This window comes from Somniosus microcephalus, chromosome 5 (genome assembly GCF_052327205.1).
Source record: "Somniosus microcephalus isolate GS21.2 chromosome 5, FLI_Smic_1.0, whole genome shotgun sequence".
Lineage (NCBI taxonomy): Eukaryota > Metazoa > Chordata > Chondrichthyes > Squaliformes > Somniosidae > Somniosus > Somniosus microcephalus.
The window spans coordinates 18,702,919-18,725,592 of NC_140991.1; the positions used below are offsets into that span (position 1 = coordinate 18,702,919).

General features: G+C 50.2%; 2 protein-coding genes across 3 annotated transcripts in view; both read right to left on the reverse strand.

Annotated features, from left to right (window-relative positions):
- acaa1 (acetyl-CoA acyltransferase 1) overlaps nucleotides 1-13,457 on the reverse strand; it is a 36,447-nt gene extending 22,990 nt beyond the window's left edge. For both annotated transcript variants that reach the window (XM_085987397.1, XM_085987398.1), the window contains exons 1-7: nucleotides 13,258-13,457; nucleotides 11,429-11,522; nucleotides 9,656-9,713; nucleotides 9,468-9,547; nucleotides 7,854-7,896; nucleotides 5,010-5,117; nucleotides 985-1,065 (exon numbers count right to left, since the gene is read on the reverse strand). In XM_085987397.1, the coding sequence (XP_085843523.1) occupies nucleotides 985-1,065; nucleotides 5,010-5,117; nucleotides 7,854-7,896; nucleotides 9,468-9,547; nucleotides 9,656-9,713; nucleotides 11,429-11,522; nucleotides 13,258-13,422 (629 nt within the window). In that variant the 5' untranslated portion in view covers nucleotides 13,423-13,457. The remainder of the gene's footprint in view (nucleotides 1-984; nucleotides 1,066-5,009; nucleotides 5,118-7,853; nucleotides 7,897-9,467; nucleotides 9,548-9,655; nucleotides 9,714-11,428; nucleotides 11,523-13,257) is intronic.
- A 5,719-nt stretch (nucleotides 13,458-19,176) lies between these two features.
- The window catches only part of LOC147116933 (autophagy-related protein 2 homolog B-like), a 39,572-nt gene continuing 36,074 nt past the window's right edge, over nucleotides 19,177-22,674 (reverse strand). The window contains exon 7 of the transcript XR_015078266.1: nucleotides 19,177-19,340. The gene's annotated coding sequence lies outside the window, so the exon portion shown is untranslated. The remainder of the gene's footprint in view (nucleotides 19,341-22,674) is intronic.

The following is a 22,674-nucleotide window of genomic DNA, read 5'->3' on the forward strand; positions in this document are numbered from 1 at the left end:
CAAGTCCCCAGATGTTGGTGAGGAGGGCTTTGCAGGGTTGACTGGGCTGGGTGTGCCGTTGTCGTGTCCGAAGCCGGTGCGGAGGTCGATGCCGGGTGGTCCGTTCGGTATTTATCGTTATTATTGTTTGTCGTAGCGGATTGTTACAACCGAGTGTCTCGCTGGGCCATTTCAGACGGCAGTTAAGAGTCAACCACATTGCTGTGGGTCTGGAGTCACATATAGGCCAGACCGGGTAAGGACGGCAGATTTCCTTCCCTGAAGGACATTAGTGAACCAGACGGGTTTTTACGACAATCCGATAGTTTCATGGTCACCATTACTGGTACTAGCTTTTTATTATTTAATTAGCTGCCATGGTAGGATTTGCACTCACATTTCTGGATCATTAGTCCAGGCCTCTGGATTACTAGTCCAGTAACATAACCACGATGGTACATAGGGACACAAATAGGCCATTTGGCCTCGAGAGCCCGGAGTGAAGGGCGGAACATGGACAGCAAAAGACTAGCTGGTCTATCGAGCCTTCCCTACACGCACAGTCGCGATGCCTTAAGCATCATCATTCACAAACACCCCCCACCCCATCCCTGCCACCAGCCATGGAATTGACCAAGGGTCAAAATTAACTAGATTTTTTTTTCAAAAGTCCAATTTAGGGGGAAAAACACATTTCTGGGAAAGGTTGCTCCTGCTCTTTAGTCAGTGACCTCTGCCGATATTGGGTGCATTCGGACTGGACCACGGTCATCACAGTCTGCCAACACTCAGAGGCACAGGAGGGGTTAGCAGAGTTTTATTTTAATAACCGCGGGGTTGTTGGGGTGTAAAATGATTTGCCACAAGGAGCGGTCGAGGAACAGACCATTGCATCATTGAGGGGAAAACTGGAGGATGGTCTGTGATTGTGTTGTAAAAACCCTACGGTTCTATCAGTCTGATCAGTGTACATACTGAACTGGGGGTGGGGCAGGAGGTACGTACTTTTGCTGAGAGTTGACGGCGAAGGCATCCTGCTTCTCTCTGGAGATTCCAAACCTCTCAGCCACATTCTCCGATGTTATCCTGCGAGAAATCAACACTCAGGTTAGTCTGGACACATCAGTTATCGACAGCGAGAAATCAGCACTCGGGTTAGTCTGGGACACGTCAGTTATCGACAGTGAGAAATCAGCACTCGGGATAGTCTGGGACACGTGAGTTATCGACAGTAAGAAATCAGCACTCGGGATAGTCTGGGACACGTGAGTTATCGACAGTGAGAAATCAGCACTCGGGATAGTCTGGGACACGTGAGTTATCGACAGTGAGAAATCAGCACTCGAGTTAGTCTGGGACACGTGAGTTATCGACAGTGAGAAATCAGCACTCGGGTTAGTCTGGGACACGTGAGTTATCGACAGTGAGAAATCAGCACTCGGGTTAGTCTGGAACACGTGAGTTATCGACAGTGAGAAATCAGCACTCGGGATAGTCTGGGACACGTGAGTTATCGACAGTGAGAAATCAGCACTCGGGTTAGTCTGGGACACGTCAGTTATCGACAGTGAGAAATCAGCACTCGGGTTAGTCTGGGACATGTGAGTTATCGACAGTGAGAAATCAGCACTCGGGATAGTCTGGGACACGTGAGTTATCGACATTGAGAAATCAGCACTCGGGTTAGTCTGGGACACGTGAGTTATCGGCAGTGAGAAATCAGCACTCGGGTTAGTCTGGGACACGTGAGTTATCGGCAGTGAGAAATCAGCACTCGGGATAGTCTGGGACACGTGAGTTATCGACAGTGAGAAATCAGCACTCGGGTTAGTCTGGACACGTCAGTTATCGACAGTGAGAAATCAGCACTCGGGTTAGTCTGGGACACGTGAGTTATCGACAGTGAGAAATCAGCACTCGGGATAGTCTGGGACACGTGAGTTATCGACATTGAGAAATCAGCACTCGGGTTAGTCTGGGACACGTGAGTTATCGGCAGTGAGAAATCAGCACTCGGGATAGTCTGGGACACGTGAGTTATCGACAGTGAGAAATCAGCACTCGGGTTAGTCTGGGACACATCAGTTATCGACAGTGAGAAATCAGCACTCGGGATAGTCTGGGACACGTGAGTTATCGACAGTGAGAAATCAGCACTCGGGTTAGTCTGGGACACATCAGTTATCGACAGTGAGAAATCAGCACTCGGGATAGTCTGGGACACGTGAGTTATCGACAGTGAGAAATCAGCACTCGGGATAGTCTGGGACACGTCAGTTATCGACAGTGAGCAATCAGCACTCGGGTTAGTCTGGGACACGTGAGTTATCGACAGTGAGACATCAGCTGTGTGCAAACTGGCTGCCTGCATTACAACAATCCCAAAGGATTGGGGGCAGTTTAGGATTCAGCAAAGGAGGACAAAGGGATTAATTAAGAGGGGGAAAATAGAGTATGAGAGTAAGCTTTCAGGGAACATAAAAACTGACTGTAAAAGCTTCTATAGATACGTGAAGAGAAAAAGATTGGTGAAGTCGAGCGTAGGTCCCTTGCAGTCAGAATCAGGGGAATTTATAATGGGGAGCAAAGAAATGGCAGACCAATTAAATACATATTTTGGTTCTGTCTTCACAAAGGAGGACACAAATAACCTCCCAGAGATGTCGGGGAACATAGGGATGAAAGGGAGGAACTGAATGAAATCAGTATTTGTAGGGAAATGGTGTTAGGGAAATTGACGGGATTGAAAGCCGATAAATCCCCAGGGCCTGATAATCTACATCCTAGGGTACTTAAGGAAGTGGCCATAGAAATAGTAGATGCATTGTCATCTTCCAAAATTCTATAGACTCTGGCACAGTTCCCATGGATTGGAGGGTAGCTAATGTAACCCCACTATTTAAAAAAAGATGGTAGAGAGAAAACGGGGAATTATAGACCTGTAGGAGTCGCTGGAAATAAACAGACTGCAAGACTTTCATAGCAGCAAAGAAAAACGCGTTAACTTTATTAACTCTCCGCATGGACTGAGGGACTCGGCCTCGTTGCAGGGCTATGACGTCATCACACAATCGACGACTCTTAAAGGGACCCTGCCCCGATAACCCAACCAAGTTCCGTACATAACGTGGAGCGATAACAACATTGGCATACATAGTGAATTGTGTTACTGTCCCTATGTGGTCTCCGCCACAGACCGGTAAGTCTGACATCAGTAGTGGGGAAAATGCTAGAGTCCATTATAAAAGATGTAATAGCAGAGCACTTGGAAAACAGTGACAGGATCGGACAAAGTCAACATGGATTTACTAAAGGTAAATTGTGCTTGACTAATCTACTGGAATTTTTTGAGGATGTAACTGGTAGAATAGATAAGGGAGAACTAGTGGATGTGGTGTATTTGGACTTTAAGAAGGCTTTCGATAAGGTCCTGCATAAGAGATTAGCGTGTAAAGTTAAAGCACATGGGATTGGGGGTAAGGTACTGACTTGGATAGAGAACTGGTTGGCAGATAGAAAGCAAAGAATTGGAATAAATGGGTCTTTTTCCGAGTGGCAGGCAGTGACTAGTGGGGTACCGCAGGGATCGCTGTTAGGGCCCCAGCTATTCACAATATATGTTAATGATCTTGACGAGGGAACTAGATGTAATATCTCCAAGTTTGCAGACGACACAAAGCTGGGTGGGCGTGTGTGCTGTGAGGAGGATGCAGAGAAACTCCAGTATGATTTGGACAGGTTGGGTGATTGGGCAGATGCATGGCAGATGCAGTATAATGTGGATAAATGCGAGGTTATCCACTTTGGTGGCAAAAACAGGAAGGCAGATTATTATCTGAACGGCAATAGATTGGGAGAAGGGGAAGTGCAACGAGACCTGGGTGTCCTTGTGCACCAGTCGCTGAAGGTAACCATGCAGGTGCAGCAGGCAGTTAAGAAGGCAAATGGTATGTTGGCCTTCATAGCGAGAGGATTTGAGTACAGGAACAAGGATGTCTTGCTGCAGTTGTACAGGGCCTTGGTGAGACCACACCTTGAGTAGTGTGCGCAGTTTTGGTTGCCTTATCAGAGGAAGGATGTTCTTGCCATGGAGGGAGTGCAGCGAAGATTCACCAGACTGATACCTGGGATGGCAGGAATGACGTATGAGGAGAGATTGGTTCGATTTGGCTTATATTCGCTGGAGTTTAGAAGAATGAGAGGGGATCTCATTGAAACTAATAAAATTCTAACAGGACTAGACAGACTAGATGCAGGAAGGATGTTCCCGATGGCGGGGGAGACCAGAACCAGAGGTCACAGTCTAAAGATAAGGGGTAAGCCATTTAGGACAGAGATGAGGAGGAATTTCATCACCCAAAGAGTGGTAAATCTGTGGAATTCTCTACCACAGAAGGCAGTTGAGGCCAATTCATTAAATATATTCAAGAAGGAGTTAGATATATTTCTTAAGGCTAAAGGGATCAAGGGATATGGGGAGAAAGCAGGGACAGGGTACTGAATTTGGATGATCAGCCAGGATCTCATTAAATGGCGGAGCAGGCTCGAGGGGCCAAATGGCCTACTCCTGCTCCTCTCTTCTATGTTTCTAATGCCTACACTTCAAAAGTACTTAATTGGCTTTAAAGTGCTTTGGGACGTCCTGAGGTTATGAAGGGAACTATATATATGCAAGTCTTTCGTTTCTCATGTCCTCAATATTTGAAGAATTCGTTCTTCTGGTTAATGATCATATATTATTGGGATAGTCTTCTGTGAGAAGCTGTCACATAACGTTAGGTGCAGCCACATTCTAATCAATTAGTCACATGGGTTTATGTTCCCATGGCTACTTGCAGGAGCAGCAGCTCATGAATCTTAAGACCACTAAAGAGGGAACTGTAAACAATATAGACATCACTGTCATGGCAGAAAGCACATTGTCAGTTTAGTAACAGGACTCGAGCAGGGTGTTATATCAGAATGTTGAGGAGTAATTCACAGGATGGTTCACGTGCAACACTAAGTACGAAGAGAAGAGAGTGTGTTACCCCATTGGAATTAGGCAGTCTCTGGCCATCTCATTATCCATCATCCGAGAGCTAATATCTCCGAGGCTGGTGGGATCGCCTGCAGTCCTTCGACTCATGCTCTCCACTCTGCATCAAACAAAACACATCTTTCTTCAAAATAATTAAAAGTATTATCTACCTACTTTTCTATTTACTATACTGGGCATCACATTTTAAGAAGGATGTCAAGGCCTTGGCGAGGGTGCATACTTGAATGGTACCAGGGGATGAGGGAATTCAGTTATGTGGAGAGACTGGAGAAGTTGGGATTGTTCTCCTTATAGCAGATATGGTTAAGGGGAGCTGTTCAAAATCATGAAGGGTTTTGATAGAGTATATAAGCAGAATCTGTTTCCAGTGGCAGGAGGGTCAGTAACCAGAGGGCACGGATTTATGATAATTGGCAGAAGAAGCAGAGGAGGGATGAGGACAGTTTAAAAAAAAAACACAGCGAGTTATGATGACCTGGAATGCACTGCCTGAAAGGGTGGTGGAAGCAGATTGAATAATTACTTCTTATTGGTCTTATTAGTTTGATAACTTTCAAAAAGGGAATTGGATAATTACTTAAAGGGAGCAAATGGGATAGCTCATTCAAAGAGCCGGCACAGGCATGATGGGTCGAATGGCCTCTTTCTGTGTTGTAAGATTCTATAATGTAAAAGAAAGTGAAGGTTTTAAAAAAAGTCTCCAGGCTCATTTAGCATTTGGTACCAATACAGGGCAGCAACAATGGCACTTAATGTTACCAATTAATATTGTGTGGTGCTCTTAATGCATCACTTAAAACGGTCACCTCCCACCACCTCCAGTGACAGATCAGCACTTCCTCCTAGTCTTCTGCAGCTCACAATACTCTCTCTCTCTCCAGGCACAACCAAAGATTGGAAGAGGGGAATTTCTAATTGTCGGGAGTTTTTTTCCCCCACAGTGGAAAATTTCACACACCCACCCTTCCACTTTAATGAAATCCTAATGACAACGTTGAAAATACAACATACTGGCGAGTCAATGTAGAGTCAATGAACTATACAGAGATTCACAGTAGGTCATGAACCACGGCGCTTCACCATTGAGTAATTTGAGACGTGACGTGTGGTAAGTGTAACGTGCTCGGGAGGAATAAGGTGACTTTGGACCTATGCTTCCCAAAACTCTCCCCCACTGGGATTTACCTGGTGTTATTTCTGGGTCTGTTGTCAAAAAAAATCTCTCAATTAGTCTACAAGAACCAAGAGGTTAAGACTGAACAGGCTTCCATGGCCCTCAACGCCATGAGTCCGCTAAGTTGTGGATTTTAAAGTCCCCACCGGAAATAGCAAAATTTTGTATGGAACGTTCTCCCCAGAGAATGAGGCAGAAATTTATGACTGCTATACTCTAGAAAAGAGAAGGCCACGTTATGTGTGAGGATGGGATTTAATGGGCTGAAGGGCCTTCGTCATCCAAAGTTGGGCCAAGACAAGAGGCACGCATAGAGCAGCCAGCGCTAAACCAGCACAATATACGAGGACATGTCCCATCAGTGCATCCATCAAGAATCTACATGGCACAAGTCAGGAGTGTGTATTGGAATACTCTCCACTTGCTTGGATGAGTGCAGCTCCAACAACACCCAAGAAGCTCGACACCATCCAGGACAAAGCAGCCCGCTTGATTGGCACCCCATCCACCAACTTAAACATTCACTCCCTCCACCACCGGCGCTGCAGTGTGTACCATCTACAAGATGCACTGCAGCAACTCGCCAAGGCTTCTTCGACAGCACCTCCCAAACCCGCGACCTCTTCCACCTAGAAGAACAAGGGCAGCAGGCACATGGGAACACCACCACCTCCAAGTTCCCCTCCAAGTCACACACCATCCTGACTTAGAAGTATATCGCCGTTCCTTCATCGTTGCTAGGTCAAAATCCTGGAACTCCCTTCCTAACGGCACTGTGGGAGTACCTTCACCACACGGACTGCAGCGGTTCAAGGCGGCGGCTCACCACCACCTTCTCAAGGGCAATTAGGGATGGGCAATAAATGCTGGCCTACTCCGCCACCCATGGCCCAACAGCCGGCTGACGTCCAATGCCCAGGTTCACACGCCGAGGGTGGAAGAAGGAATGGCCATTCAGCCCGTCAATTCCTGCCGCAGATCCCGAGCAATCTGCCACACTCGCGGACTCTACCCACACCGTTCAAACTGCAATCGAGGAAAACAGCAACCTACCTGCGGAGAACAGGTGGCCATTAATGTTCCCGTTAATTGTTTTTTGGCTGCGCAGCCCATTCAAAATACAGGAAACTTTGTGCTATCCAGAGGTGAGCTATCCGGCAATCTGGAGCCACCGGCAAAAATCAGCAGCCGTTTTTTAATTCTTTTTTTTTTTGCTTTGTTTGAACAGTCAAGCTGTGCAAGGTCTGTAGCTATAGCAACAGCTTCAGCTACAGAGCTTTAGGGCCACACCCGAGTGTTTAGAAGCTGTTGCTAAGCAACAGTGTTTGTTGTCAAATACAGAGATAAGAATCTCCGTATCTCTCAACATTAACTCGGGAGAGTACGGCAGTTTTGAGGCAACGGCAGCAGCTCGGTCCCGTGGGTGCCGGATAGCACAAAGTTTCCTGTACAGCGTATGCGTGGTTTTTTCACATTGAAAAGCCGGCGAGCCGGCTGCGTGGGAGGTCAAGAGAGTTAAGCAGCCAAAATTGGTACTGAGGGATGCTGGCAAACCAAACAGCCGTATCCTAGCAACAGCCACTGCCTTCGGGTGACGGTGGGGCAAGGAGGCAGGCAAATAAAACCGTCGCAGAATGCTCCGTCCAATAATAAACTTACCCACAAGCCAGGCCAACGTCGTAGGAACCGTTCCGGATACCACCTGGAAAGGAACACATTGCTTCAGTCAGTGGCCGAGTGTTCATGGCAGACTGCGCACACGTCTGCTGCACTAACATGCTTAAAGCACAAATTAAATATATTCATTAAAGAGCGCAGATATTTACACAAATTTACACTGTACCTTAACCTTTAATATCCTTAGAATGATACAGCACAGGAGGCTGCCATTCGGCCCATTGTGCCTGTGCCGGCTCTTTGAAAGAGCGATCCAGTTAATCCCACTCCCGCCCACTGCTCTTTCCCCAAAGACCAGCAATTTTTCTTCCTCATTTCAAGTATTTATCCAATTACCTTTTGAAAGTTATTAGTGAATCTGCTTCCACCACCCTTTCAGGCAGCACATTCCAGATCATCATAACTCTGTGTAAAAAAAAAAAAAATCCTCATCTCCCTTCTGGTTCTTTTGCCAATTATCTTAAATCTGTGTCCTCTGGTTACCGACCCTCCCGCCAGTGGAAACAGTTTCTCCCTATTTACTCTATCAAAACCCCTCATGGTTTTCAACACCTATTAAATCTCCCTTTAACCTTCTCTGCTCCAACCCCAGCTTCTCCAGTCTCTCCACACAGCTGAAGTCCCTCATCCCTGGTACCCATTCTGGTAAATCTTATGGACTCTGTCAGAAACTTTCAGCTGGGGATGGGCAATAAATGGCGGTCTTGCCACATTCAACAACAACAATTTATATAGCGCCTTTAACGTCCCAAGGCACTTCACCGGAGCATTAAAAGATAAAAAATTTGACACCGAGCCACATAAAGGAGAAATTAGGGCAGGTGACCAAAAGCTTGGTCAAACAGGTAGGTTTTAAGGAGCGTCGTAAAGGAGAGAGGTAGGTAGTGAGGCGGAGAGGTTTAGGCAGGGAATTCCAGAGCTTGGGGTTCAGGCGACAGAAGGCACGGCCAAATATGGTTGAGCGATTATAATCAGGGATGCTCAAGGGGGGCAGAATTAGAGGAGCGCAGATATCTCGGTGGGGGGGTTGTAGGGCTGGAGGGGGTTACAGAGATAGGGAGGGGCGAGGCCCTGGAGGGATTTGAACACAAGGATGAGAGTTTTGAAATCGAGGCGCTGCTGAACCACGAGCCGAGAATCACATTCCTGGTTTCGGTTGCCAGTAGACTTGTGCACAACAGTCCAAGTCTAGAAGACACACATTCCACTTTTGAGTGGTGCGTCACAGAAAGTGCTGCCTGTGGCACTATTTTGAAAAGAGCAGAGGAGTTCTCCCTGGTGATCTGGCCGATATTTAATCCCGTAACCAACACCACTAAAAACAGATGACCTGGTCATTATCACATTGCTGTTTGAGACCTTGCTGTGTGATAATTGGCTGCCGCGTTTCCCACATTATAACAAGGACTTCAAAAGTACTTCATTGGCTGTAAAGCGCTTTGTGACGTCCTGGAAGGCGGTATACAAATGCAAGCCTTTCTTTCTGTCGCAGGGATGGCTAATGAGGTAACATCTCCCATACTCCAGACCCGACACTTACAGAAAGAGAACATTTCGACTAATATCGAACGGTAGTGATGAGGCCAAAGCACTCACCTGCTATGTTGATGAAAGCCTGTAACCCGGAGGAACACTGTCTGTTGACACAGTACACCGGGACCGACTCGGGAATACCGCTGGGAAGGAGAAACAGTAAACGGTTTAAAAGAGTACAGAGTCTGTGGGTCCAAAACAATTGGAGTGGGGGGGGGGGGGGGGGGCGGGGGAATAATTAAACCAAATACCTCAAGAACTGAGCCACCCTCGCCATTAGCACTCCAGCACCCGGCTGCAAGACGTTCCCTAATGGAAGATCAAACAAATGCTCATTGTGATGGCAAAAGTCATTTTATATACAGGAAACTCTTTGGTATCCGGCACCGACGTGCTGCCGGTTGATCAAAAATTCCGGATGATGGAGAGGGTTATCTACCGAGGCTATTTTTAACAAAAATTTAAAAAATCAAGAAATGTGCAGTATACAGTAATTGGGTACTCACCTACAGAATGTGGTGTTAAATGGATGGTGGAAGATGCTTAAGTACAGTACTGCCAGTTGAGGGTAATGCAATGCAGTGACTACCAGCAGCGTGGGAGACACACAGTACCCCCGTAAAATGGCGGATCAGAAGAGACTACCGGCAGCGCGGGAGAGTCAGACTCCTGTTATTGAGGTGTTCCGACTCCCGACAGCGCCAAGAAGCCAAGTAGTGGCAGTTTGGAGAACTACCCCCACTGACTAACTCGGCCACCGCGGGAGACTCGGACTCGGCAACCTTGAGGTGCTGTTTACGGAGTGAGAATTTTGCCAATTAATAGAGAATTCTGGATATTTAGGTGCCGTTTAAACGAGTTTCCTGTATATAAACAAAAGGCTTGCATTTCACATCATCCTTATGCATCGGTGCAATATTCTCAAACCATTTCACACCGAGCTACTTTTGAAGGGCAGTGACCGTTATGTAGGACAGCAATCTGTCACAGACGAGTGATCCGCTCATCTGTGATTTGTTAAGGGAGCAATTCAGAACCCGCTACCGTACTTCTGTACAAATCAAAAGTACGTTCAAATTTATAGGCCAGTGAATTGTGCAAAACCGGAGAGCTGAACACCCGGTGTGGTTGTGGCTCAATGAGTAGCACTCGCGCCTCAGAGTCTGAAGATTGTGGGTTCAAGCCCCACACCAGAGACTTGAGCGCATAATCCAGGCTGACACTCCCAGTGCAGTGCTGAGAGAGTGCTGGACTGTCGGAGGTGCCGTCTTTCGGATGAGACGTTAAACCGAGGCCCTGTCTGCTCTCTCAGCTGGACGTAAAAGATCGCACAGCACTATTTTGAAGAAGAGCAGACGAGTTCTCCCCTGTGTTCTGGCCAATGTTTATCCCTGAACCGAAACACAGATAATCTGGTCATTTATTTCATTGCGGTGTGCAAATTAGGTACCTACATTGCAACAGGGGCTGCATTTCAAAAGTACTTCACTGGCTCCACTGTCGGAGTGCAGCGCTCCCTCAGTATTGCACTGGAGACTCAGCCTGGATTTTGTGCTCAAGTCTCTGGAGTAGGCTTGGAACAACAATGATCGATATATACTGGAGAAAAACCTGTCCTTTCTGAACTGACAATCCTCCTCGTGCAGTGTACTCAATTATCTTAAGAAATAAATCCTTGATGGCAGTACTTGCTATGAAATTTCACTCCGGATCTGGGGAGCGGGCAGGAATTTGGACATGAGTCTAGGTTCGGATCGGTCATGGCCCTGTGGGTAGCGGAGCGGGCTCAGGGGCCGTGTAGCCTGATCCTGCTCCTATTTCGTGTGTCTAATTCTGTTAGATTCAGGAGATGTTTCTGTGATAGTAGATTGGCGGTTAGGATCAGATCAGCCATGATCTTATTGAATGGCGGAGCAGGCTCGAGGGGCCGATTGGCCTACTCCTGCTCCTATTTCTTATGTTCTTATAATTGGATAAAAAGAATGAAAATAAAAGGGACTTGTTAAAAAAAAGGTTTCAGTTACCGACACATATGTCCCCCAGGTCGCGAGGGTTAAGCTTGACGTCCTTCAGCACGGCCTGCATGACAGCTGAGAGCAGCTCATCTGGTGTCGTGTCCTGCAAGAACCACAGAAATTACTGGTCCACCCGTCGAAAGTCGTAGACACGTGAAAAGGGAAGGAAAGGGTATGGGGAAAGTATTGTTCAAAAATACTCCCCTCAATCTGGCCTTGACCCAATAAATTCAGAACTATGACAGCAATTAATTCTTATTCCAAATGCAGGTCGGGGGAAATGCTTCCTAGGGAAATTATTCAGGGAGAAGGAAGAATATTTTCATTCAAAAACTACTATGGAATAAATTACCAAGGAAAAAACTGGTGAAGCAGACGGTGTCTGCTCAAGGGATAGTTAACTTCCAGAGGGACCCAGGATTGAGAATTGTCCTACAGCAAAACAGCTTTAAATACTAGAGTTGCCAACCCTCCCGGATTGCCTGGGAGTCTCCCGGAATGGGGCATGAATCTCCCAGGCACAGCCACTAGCAGCCCGAGAGGAATGAGCGCCCTTAAATCTTCCACCACAGCAGCAGCTCCGCTTCCCCCAACCCCGCAATCTCACACTCCACCTTCGCAGGGAGCTGGGAACAGCTGGTGTCCTGGGAACAGTCAGGGAATGGGGGTTAGAGGTTGGCTGGCGGGGAGTGGGGAATGGGGGTTAGGAGGTTGGCTGGGGGTTAGAGGTTGGCTGGCAGGGAGTGGGGAATGGGGGTTAGAGGTTGGCTGGCGGGGAGTGGGGAATGAGGATTAGAGGTTGGCTGGCGGGGAGTGGGGAATGGGGGTTAGAGGTTGGCTGACGGGGAGTGGGAATGGGGGTTAGAGGTTGGCTGGCGGGGAGTGGGAATGGGGGTTAGAGGTTGGCTGGCGGGGAGTGGGAATGGGGGTTAGAGTTTGGCTGGCGGGGAGTGGGGAACAGGGGTTAGAGGTTGGCAGGGGGTTAGAGGTTGGTTGGCAGGGAGTGGGGAATGGGGGTTAGAAGTTGGCTGGCGGGGAGTGGAGAACGGGGGTTAGAAGTTGGCTGGTGGGGAGCGGGGAACAGGGGTTAGAGGTTGGCAGGGGGTTAGAGGTTGGTTGGCAGGGAGTGGGGAATGGGGTTAGAGGTTGGCGGGGGGTTAGAGGTTGGTTGGCAGAGAATGGGGAATGGGGGTTAGAGATTGGCTGGCGGGGAGTGGGGAACGGGGGGTAGAGGTTGGCGGGGGGGTTAGAGGTTGTCTGGCGGGGAGTGGGGAACGGGGATTAGAAGTTGGCTAGGGGTTAGAGGTTGTCGGGAGGTTAGAGGTTGTCTGGCGTGGAGTGGGGAATGGGGGTTAGAGGTTGGCTGGCGGGGAGTGGGGAATGGGGGTTAGAGGTTGGCTGGGGGTTAGAGGTTGGTTGGCAGGGAGTGGGGAATGGGGTTAGAGGTTGGCGAGTGGGGAACGGGGGTTAGAGGTTGTCTGGCGAGGAGTGGGGAATGGGGGTTAGAGGTTGGCAGGTAGGGTTAGAGGTTGGCAGGTGGTTAGAGGTTGGTTGACAGGGAGTGGGGAATGATGGTTAGAGGTTAGCTGGCATGGAGTGGGGAATGGGGGTTAGAGGTTGGCTGGCAGGGAGTGGGGAATGGGGGTTAGAGGTTAGGGGTGAGGATCATTTGCAGACACCATGTGATCAGATGTCACATGATCTCCCCTCCAGGATTGCTTCCAGCCCCACATCAGACAGGGGCTCAGACATTGTAGAAACCAGTGTCCTGGGCCGTGCAATGGGCCGAGCCGAGAACCGACAATCTGCGGCCCCTTGCCGTGACTTCCCCCAGTTACCTTGAAGCTCCCTCTGCGGGCCTTGCCGATGGCCGTCCTGAGTCCGTGCACCACCACCACCGGCTCCCGCTCCGACCCCCAGCTGCCGGCCTGGGGAGCAGCACAGCCGTGCGGCCGCACCGAGCCGGGGGCCAGGTGACGGGACAACACTTGGACCCGCAGCATCTCCCGAGCCTGAGTGTGGGGGAGGGGCGTTGAGCCCAGAGCCGCGGGGGCTGATTGGTCCGGAGCGGCTCAACGCAGCTCGGGCTTTGATTGGCCCGGCTCGGTCCGTTCAGGCTCTGGATTGGTCAGCTCCACTCGGGTTTTGATTGGTCCAGATTGACACGGGCTTTGATTGGTCCAGCTTGGCACGGATTTTGATTGGTCTAGCTTGACACTGGTCCTGATTGGTCCGGCTCGGCTCAACGCAGCTCGGGTTTTGATTGGCCCGGGTTGGTCCATTCAGGCTCTGCATTGGTCGGCTCAGCTCGGGTTTTGATTGGTCCAGCTTGACACGGGTCCTGATTGGTCCGGCTCGGCTCAACGCAGCTCGGGTTTTAATCGGCCCGGGTTGGTCCATTCAGGCTCTGCATTGGTCGGCTCAGCTCGGGTTTTGATTGGTCCAGCTCTGCTCAGGTTTGGTTTTAATTGAAACAACAGAAAATGCTGGAGAAACTCAGCAGGCCAGGCAGCATCCGTGGAGAGAGAAACAGAGTTAACGTTTCAGGTCGAAACCCTTCATCAGAACTGGAAAAAGCTGGCGATGTAACATATTAAGCAGGGGTGGGGAGGAAGGAATTGAAAGAACATCCTGTACTTTTGTAGGAAGCAGGAAAGATAAAATGTTGCAAATGGGAGTGGCAAAATCATACAACATGAAAAATGGGGACAGGTTATGGTCTGAAATTGTTGAACTCGATGTTGAGTCCGGTAGGCTGTAAGGTGCTGTTCCTCGAGCTTACGTTGAGCTACATTGGAACAATGTAATAGGCCGAGGACGGAGAGATCAGAGCGGGAGTGAAGCGGGAGTGAGGCGACCGGAAGCTCAGGGTCACCCTTCCGGACTGGTTTCAATTGGTCCCATTCGGGCTCAGGATTGGTCGGCTCCGTGCCCTGTCATGTGACAGCCGCGCCAGGCCGGCAAGCGGCGACTGTCAAACCCGACGCTGTGTGGCAGTACTAAACGCCAGTGGGGATCCAGAATCTAGATTGGAGACAACATCTGGTTAAAGTACTGTGCAGAGAAACAGCTGCCGGCATCTTTATATAGAGGGCCATAGATTTAAAGTAATTGGTCGAAGGTTTAGCGCGAATTTGAGGAGAACTTTTTTCACCCAGAGTGTGGTGGGAGTCTGGAACTCACTGCCTGAAAGGGTGGTAGAGGCAGAAATCCTCATCACATTAAAAAAGTGCTTGGATGTGTACTTGAAGTGCCGTAACCTACAAGGCTAAGGACCAAGTGCTGGAAAGTGGGATTAGGGTGGATAGCTCTTTGTCAGCCGGCACGGACAAGGTGGGCTGAATGGCCTCCTTCTGTGCTGTAAATTTCTATGATTCTGTGAGAAATTGCTGCATCAACAGAGGAAATCTCTGCACGTTGATCCACACGTAGATCCTTCCACATCTACACACTCTGCAGAAAGACATCTGCACACAGACATAGATCATTCTATACATATACACCGCCCCCCCCCACCCGCCGATTGCTGGGCCCCGGACCGACCCCTCACAACTGAGCCCTACCTGCCTCAAGCTGGCTAGCTGCGGGCGCCCACGTGATCCCAGGGGATGCATCGAACTAACTGCGCCCCTGGGATACGCAAGCACTGTGCGCCGGCAGTTGGAGGAGGCCCAGAGTCGGAATTCCATGGGGGCCCACAGCTCAATGGCCGGCGCGCAAGGTAAGTGCAGGTCGGGGGCTTGCACCCGCGGGAAGCCCCCGACCCGAATTTCTGGGCCATTATATTAGCCCCAACCCCATGTGTCATTATCTTGCGTAACAACCTTTTACGTGGCACCTTATCGAATGCCTTTTGGAAATCCAAATATACTACATCCACTGGTTCTCCTTTATCAACCCTGCTAGTTACATCCTCAAAAAATTCTAATCAATTTGTTAAACGCTATTACCCTGTCATAAAACCATGTTTACTCTGCGTAATCATATTATGATTTTCTAAATGACCTGTTACCACTTCCTTATTAATGGATTCCAGTATTTTCCCAACAACTGATGTCAGGCTAACTGGCCTGTTTTCTCTCTCCCTCCTTTCTTGAATAGCGGGGTTACATTTGCTGCCTTCCAATCTGCTGGGATCGCTCTAGAATCTAGGGAATTTTGGAAGATCACAACCAATGCATCTACTATCTCTGCAGCCACCTCTTTTAGAACCCGAGGATGTAGGCCTTCAGGTCCAAAGGATTTGTCAGCGTTTAGTCCCATTAGTTTCTCAAGTAATTTTTCTCTACTGATCTTAATTAATTTAAGTTCCTCACTCTCATTAGCCCCTTGGTTCCTCTGAGGGACTGCATAAGAGAAGATTTTTGGTAAGCTTTTTGTGTTTTCTACTGTGAAGACAAATACAAAATATTTGTTTAAAGTCTCTGCCATTTCCTTATTCCCCATTATAATTTCTCCCATCTCAGCCTCTAAGGGACCAGTGCTTGCTTTTGCTACTCTCTTCCATTCTACATACTGTTTCTATATTTCTTGCTAGTTTACTCTCATTATATTTTTTCCCTTTTTATCAACTTTTTGGTCATCGTTTGCTGTTTTCTAAAGCACTCCCAATCCTCAGGCTTACTACTATTCTTCAGTGTGCCAGTGCAGCCTTCGGTCGCCTGAGGAAGAGAGTGTTTGAAGACCAGGACCTCAAACCCGGCACTAAGCTCATGGTCTACAGAGTAGCAGTGATACCCGCCCTGCTGTATGCCTCAGAGACATGGACCATGTATAGCAGGCACCTCAAAGCACTGGAGAGATACCACCAACGCTGCCTCCGCAAGATCCTGCAAATCCATTGGCAGGATAGGCGCACTAACGTCAGTGTTCTTGCTCAGGCCAACATCCCCAGCATCGAAGCTTTGACCACACTCGATCAGTTCCGATGGACAGGTCACATTGTCCGCATGCCCGATACGAGACTCCCAAAACAAGCGCTCTACTCGGAGCTCCGACACGGCGAGAGCCCCAGGTGGGCAGAGGAAACGCTTCAAGGACACTCTCAAAGCCTCCTTGAAAAAGTGCAACATCCCCACCGACACTTGGGAACCCCTGGCCCAAGACCGCACAAAGTGGAGGAGGCGCCGAACACCTCGAGTCTCTTCGCTGGGAGCAAGCGGAAGCCAAGCGCAAGGAGCGCACGTCAACCCAAGCACCCCACCCACCCGTCCCTTCAACCACCATCTACCCCACCTGTGACAGAGACTGTAGGTCCCGCATTGGACTCATCAGTCACCTGAGAAGCAAGTCATCCTCGGTTCCGAGGGACTGCCTACGAAGAAGATGATGATGATAAGCCAATTCTTTTAATCTAATACCATCCTTAACTTCTTCAGTTAGCCACGGAAGTAGTAAAATGTCCCAAAGCGCTTCATAGGAACGTAATTGGACAAAAAACTGACACCGAGCCAATGAAGGCGCTATTAGGACAGGTGACCAAAGGTTTGGTCAAAAGGTAGGTTTTAAGGAGTGTCTTAAAGGAGGAGAGGTAGAGAGGTTTAGGGAGGGAATTTCAGAGGTTAAGGCCTTGGCAGCTGAAGGCACAACAACAACAACTTGTATTTATATAGCACCTTTAATGTAGTAAAACATCCCAAGGTGTTGCACGAAAGTATTTCAAGACAAAAGGCACGGCCGCCAATGGTGGAGCGAAGAAAATCGGGGATGCACAAGAGGCCAGAATTGGAGGAGCGCAGAGATCTCAAAGAGTTGTAGGGCTGGAGGAACTTAGAGATAGGGAGGGGATAAGAGGTAGAATCATAGAAAGTTACAGCACGGAAGGAGGCCATTTTGGCCCATCGTGTCCATGCTGGCCAACAAAGAGCTATCCAGCCTAATCCCACTTCCCAGCTCTTGGTCCGTAGCCCTGCAGGTTAGAGTATCCCAAGTGCACATCCAAGTACTTTTTAAATGTGGTTAGGGTTCCTGCCTCTACCACCCTTTCAGGCAGTGAGTTCCAGACCCCCCACAACCCTCTGGGTGAAGAAATTTCCCCTCAAATCCCCTCTAAACCTTCCACCAGTTACTTTAAATCTGTGCCCCCTGGTTTTTGACCCCTCTGCTAAGGGAAATAGGTCCTTTCTATCCACTTTATCTATGCCCCTCATAACTTTATACACCTCAATAAGGTCTCCTCTGTTCCAAGGAAAACCAACCCAGCCTATCTAGTCTTTCCTCATAGCTAAGATTCTCTACTCCCAGCAACATCCTTGTAAATCTCCTCTGTACCCTCTCTAGTGCAATCACATCTTTCCTGTAATGTGGTGACCAGAACTGCACGCAGTACTCTAGCTGAGGCCTAACTAGTGTTTTATACAGTTGAAGCATAACCCCCCTGCTCTTATATTCTATGACACGGCTAATAAAGGCAAGCATTCCAAATGCCTTCTTAACCACCTTATCTACCTGCCCTGCTACCTTCAGGGATCTGTGGACATGCACTCCAAGGTCCCTTTGTTCCTCTACACGACTCAGTGACCTACGATTTAATGTGTATTCCCTTTCCTTGTTAGCCCTCCCCAAATGCATTACCTCTCACTTCACCGGATTGAATTCCATTTGCCACTGTTCTGCCCAACTGACCAATTTATTGATCTCTTCCTGCAGTCTACAGCTTCCTTCTTCAGCATCAACCACACAGCTGATTTTAGTATCATCTGCAAACTTCTTAATCATACCCCCTATATTCAAGTCTAGATCATTGATATATACCACAAAAAGCAAGGGACCTAGTACTGAGCCCTGCAGAACCCCACTGGAAACAGCCTTCCAGTCATAAAAACACCCATCAACCATTACCCTCTGCTTCCTGTCTCCGAGCCAGTTTTGAATCCAACTTGACACTTTGCCCTGGATCCCATGGGCTTTTAACTTCGTGACCAGTCTGCCATGTGGAACCTTATCAAAAGCCTTGCTAAAGTCCATATACACTACATCAAACGCACTACCCTCATCGACTCTCCTTGTTACCTCCTCAAAAAATTCAATCAAGTTTGTCAGACACAACCTTCCCTTAACAAATCCGTGCTGACTATCCTTGATTAATCCGTGTCTTTCTAAATGAATATTTATCCTGTCCTTCAGAATTCTTTCCAATAAGTTTCCCACCTCCGAGGTTAGGCTGACTGGCCTGTAATTACTCGGTCTATCCTTTTCTCCCTTTTTAAACAAGGGTATCACATTAGCAGTCCTCCAGTCCTCCGGCACCACACCTGAAGCCAGAGAGGATTGAAAAATGATGGTCAGGGCCTCTGCTATTTCCACTTTTGCTTTGCTTAACATCCTGGGATACATTTCATCCGGGCCTGGGGATTTATCCACTTTTAAAGCTGCTAAACACCTTAATACTTCCTCTCTCACTATGTTTATTTCATCTAATATTTCACACTCCTCCCCCCGATAGCAATGTCTGCTTCGCCCCTCTGCTTTGTGAGAAAGGTAGGTTTTAAGGAGCATCTTAAAGAACATGTCTTCCCTGCGTTTAAAAGAAATCTAATAACAGGCTACTAAATCCAGTGCCTGTCTCTTAGTGAAATGAGTTAACATATCTACACCCTCGACCTCTGTTCTGCCCTTTCCTTGCTTTTGTGTCTCCCCCTCCTCCCCTGATGAAGGGTATCCACGTTCTCTCATGCTGTGTATTTCCACCAATCTTTGCTATTTTTCAATATTTTCAGATTCTCCAGTGCTCGCGGCTTTTCATTTGGCCTCTCCACTTTCCTCACTCACCGTTCGACTGCTGCGAGGCTGGAGGGGCAGGAGACGAAGACGGCAGGAAGTCCATCTCCTCCATGGCGTCGATCATCAGATCCCGCAGGAGCTTCTGCTCGGCCTCAGCGAGGCCCGAGGTTCTGCAAGGAGCGCTGTCGCCTGAGCCGGCCTGAAAAGGTTACAGCCAACCTATCAGGGCAACACTCAAGGAAGTCGACATGACAGGTGGCGAGTGTAGCATGCTTAGGGGAGGAACAGCTGACTTTGGACCTATGGTTCCCAAAGCTCTCCAGCACTTTTCCTCACCTCCATGTCTATTGTAGACTAATAGATAGAGTCTGATTGCTAGGATTAAATTAACAACTCCATTATTGTTGTATCATGAGACTACTAGGATGGTAGAAGGCGAACTAGAAGAACCTTGGTGTTTGTTCGTCTAGCAATTCCTCCATTCCCAAGTCCTGGGAGCGGAGAGCAAGAGATAGTGGGACACAATGTTTAGTGGCCAGCTCGCACTTCCAGGAACCATCTATGTTTATTTCCTCCCCCCCGCCCCCCCACTCTCCTTGGAGACACGATATTTCCTAGACATGGGGACCAACAGATAAGTGTTTTCTCCAGTCATGTACATTCCCATGCTGGGGTACGCATTCATCAGCACAAGCCCCGCACAGCTCGCTCCCTCCCCCTCCTCCTCTCACCCAGCAGCTTATCCAAAGGGCAATTTATTGTTCGTCTGCCTAGATTAGTGATCCCCTCCCTCGGCCACCCCCGCCCGGCTCTCTAGAACTTCTGTGACAGTATTTTTGTTTATGATCAATTGTTTATTGGATGCTTTCTTGCTGGTCACAGAAGACAGAGGGTTAAAGTTCAGTCATTTCTGTAAGCTGGCGAGGCTGCTGGTATTCTCACAGGCATCGATACATCTGTGGGTTGTACCTGTGGAACAGGCGGGGGCTCTTTTCTCTAGAAAAGAGAAGGCTGAGGTGTGACCTGATGGAGGTCTTCAAAATTATTACGGGGTTTGACAGGGTAGAGGTAGAGAAGATGATTCCGCTTGTGGGGGAGTCCAGAACTAGGGGTCATAAGTATAAGATAGTCACTAATAAATCCAATAGGGAATTCAGGAGAAACTTCTTTACTCAAAGAGTGGTGAGAATGTGGAGCTCACTACCACAGGGAGTAGTCAAAACGAATAGCAAAGATGCATTTAAGGGGAAGTTAGATAAGCACATGAGGTGGAAAGGAATAGAAGGATAGGGTGATGGGGTGAGATGAAGAGGGGTGGGAGGAGGCTCGTGTGGAGCATAAACACCGGCACGGACCTGTTGGGCCGAATGGCCTGTTTCTGTGATGTACATTCTCCCAAACCCGCAACCTCTTCCACCTAGAAGGACAAGGGCAGCAGGTGCATGGGAACACCATCACCTCCAAGTTCCCCACCAAGTCACACACCATCCTGACTGGGAAATATATCGCCGTCACTTCATCGTCGCTGGGTCAAAATCCTGGAACTCCCTCCCTAACAGCACTGTGGGAGTGCCTTCACCACACGGACTGCAGCGGTTCAAGAAGGCGGCTCACCACCACCTTCTCAAGGGCAAGGAGGGATGGGCAATAAATGCTGGCTTTGCCAGCGACGCCCACATCCCATGAATGAATAAAATAAATTCTATGTAAAAGCTGATTTTTGTTAATGTGTATGAAATGCTGAGCACTTGGCACAACTCTGTCCCAGCAGCACCCCTGAAAACTGTCTGGATAATTGTGAATCTCCTGCAGTCACAGCTACTGAGCTTCAGGAGGAAGAGAGAAAGAGAAAAGAGAGAGAGCGAGCAAGAGAGCGAAAGAAAGACAACATGAAGAAAAACATTGAAATACTTGTTGATCTGCACAGAGGTAGGCAAGACCAATTTGAATTTTTCTGGTCTAGCAGGGTTGGGGTTGGGTGATAAAGGAAACAGCTTGAAGGAAGAGGGGATGGAAAGGAAGACGGGAGGAGAGTGAAAGGGAGAGGGGAGGGGCGGCGAAGGAAGGGTGAGGGAAAGCAGGGAGAGCAGAGAAGGCAGGAACTGAGGGAGGATTTGAAAGGGGGAGGGAGAGTAGGATGGGAGGGAGGGGTAGTGAGGGAGGGTGGGAAGGAGGGCGGGGGGAGGTTGGGAAGGCGGGCGGGGGAGGTTGGGAAGGCGGGCGGGGGAGGTTGGGAAGGCGGGCGGGGAGGTTGGGAAGGCGGGTGGGGTTGGGAAGGCGGGGGAGGTTGGGAAGGCGGGCGGGGGTGGTTGGGAAGGCGGGGGAGGTTGGGAAGGCGGGCGGGGGAGGTTGGGAAGGCGGGCGGGGGAGGTTGGGAAGGCGGGGGAGGTTGAGAAGGCGGGCGGGGGAGGTTGGGAAGGCGGGCGGGGGAGGTTGGGAAGGCGGGTGAGGTTGGGAGGGCGGGGGAGGTTGGGAAGGCGGGCGGGGTTGGGAGGGCGGGGGTGGTTGGGAAGGCGGGCGGGAGTGGTTGGGAAGGCGGGCGGGGGAGGTTGGGAAGGCGGGCGGGGGAGGTTGGGAAGGCGGGCGGGGGAGGTTGGGAAGGCGGGTGGGGTTGGGAAGGCGGGGGAGGTTGGGAAGGCGGGCGGGGGTAGTTGGGAAGGCGGGGGAGGTTGGGAAGGCGGGCGGGGGAGGTTGGGAAGGCGGGCGGGGGGAGGTTGGGAAGGCGGGTGAGGTTGGGAGGGCGGGGGAGGTTGGGAAGGCGGGCAGGGTTGGGAAGGCGGGCGGGAGTGGTTGGGAAGGCGGGCGGGGGAGGTTGGGAAGGCGGGCGGGGGAGGTTGGGAAGGCGGGCGGGGGGGTTGGGAAGGCGGGGGAGGTTGGGAAGGCGGGGGAGGTTGGGAAGGTGGGCGGGGGAGGTTGGGAAGGCGGGGGAGGTTGGGAAGGCGGGGGAGGTTGGGAAGGTGGGCGGGGGAGGTTGGGAAGGTGGGCGGGGGAGGTTGGGAAGGCGGGCGGGGGAGGTTGGGAAGGCGGGCGGGGGGGTTGGGAAGGCTGGGAAGGATGGCGGGGGAGGTTGGGAAGGCGGGCGGGGGATGTTGGGAAGGCGGGTGAGGTTGGGAAGGCGGGCGGGGCAGGTTGGGAAGGCGGGGGAGGTTGGGAAGGCGGGCGGGGGAGGTTGGGAAGGCGGGGGAGGTTGGGAAGGCGGGCGGGGGAGGTTGGGAAGGCGGGGGAGGTTGGGAAGGCGGGAGAGGTTGGGAAGGCGGGCGGGGGAGGTTGGGAAGGCGGGCGGGGGAGGTTGGGAAGGCGGGCGGGGGAGGTTGGGAAGGCGGGCGGGGGGGTTAGGAAGGCGGGGGAGGTTGGGAAGGCGGGCGGGGGAGGTTGGGAAGGCGGGTGAGGTTGGGAGGGCGGGGGAGGTTGGGAAGGCGGGCGGGGGAGGTTGGGAAGGCGGGCGGGGGAGGTTGGGAAGGCGGGTGAGGTTGGGAGGGCGGGGGAGGTTGGGAAGGCGGGCGGGGGAGGTTGGGAAGGCGGGGGAGGTTGGG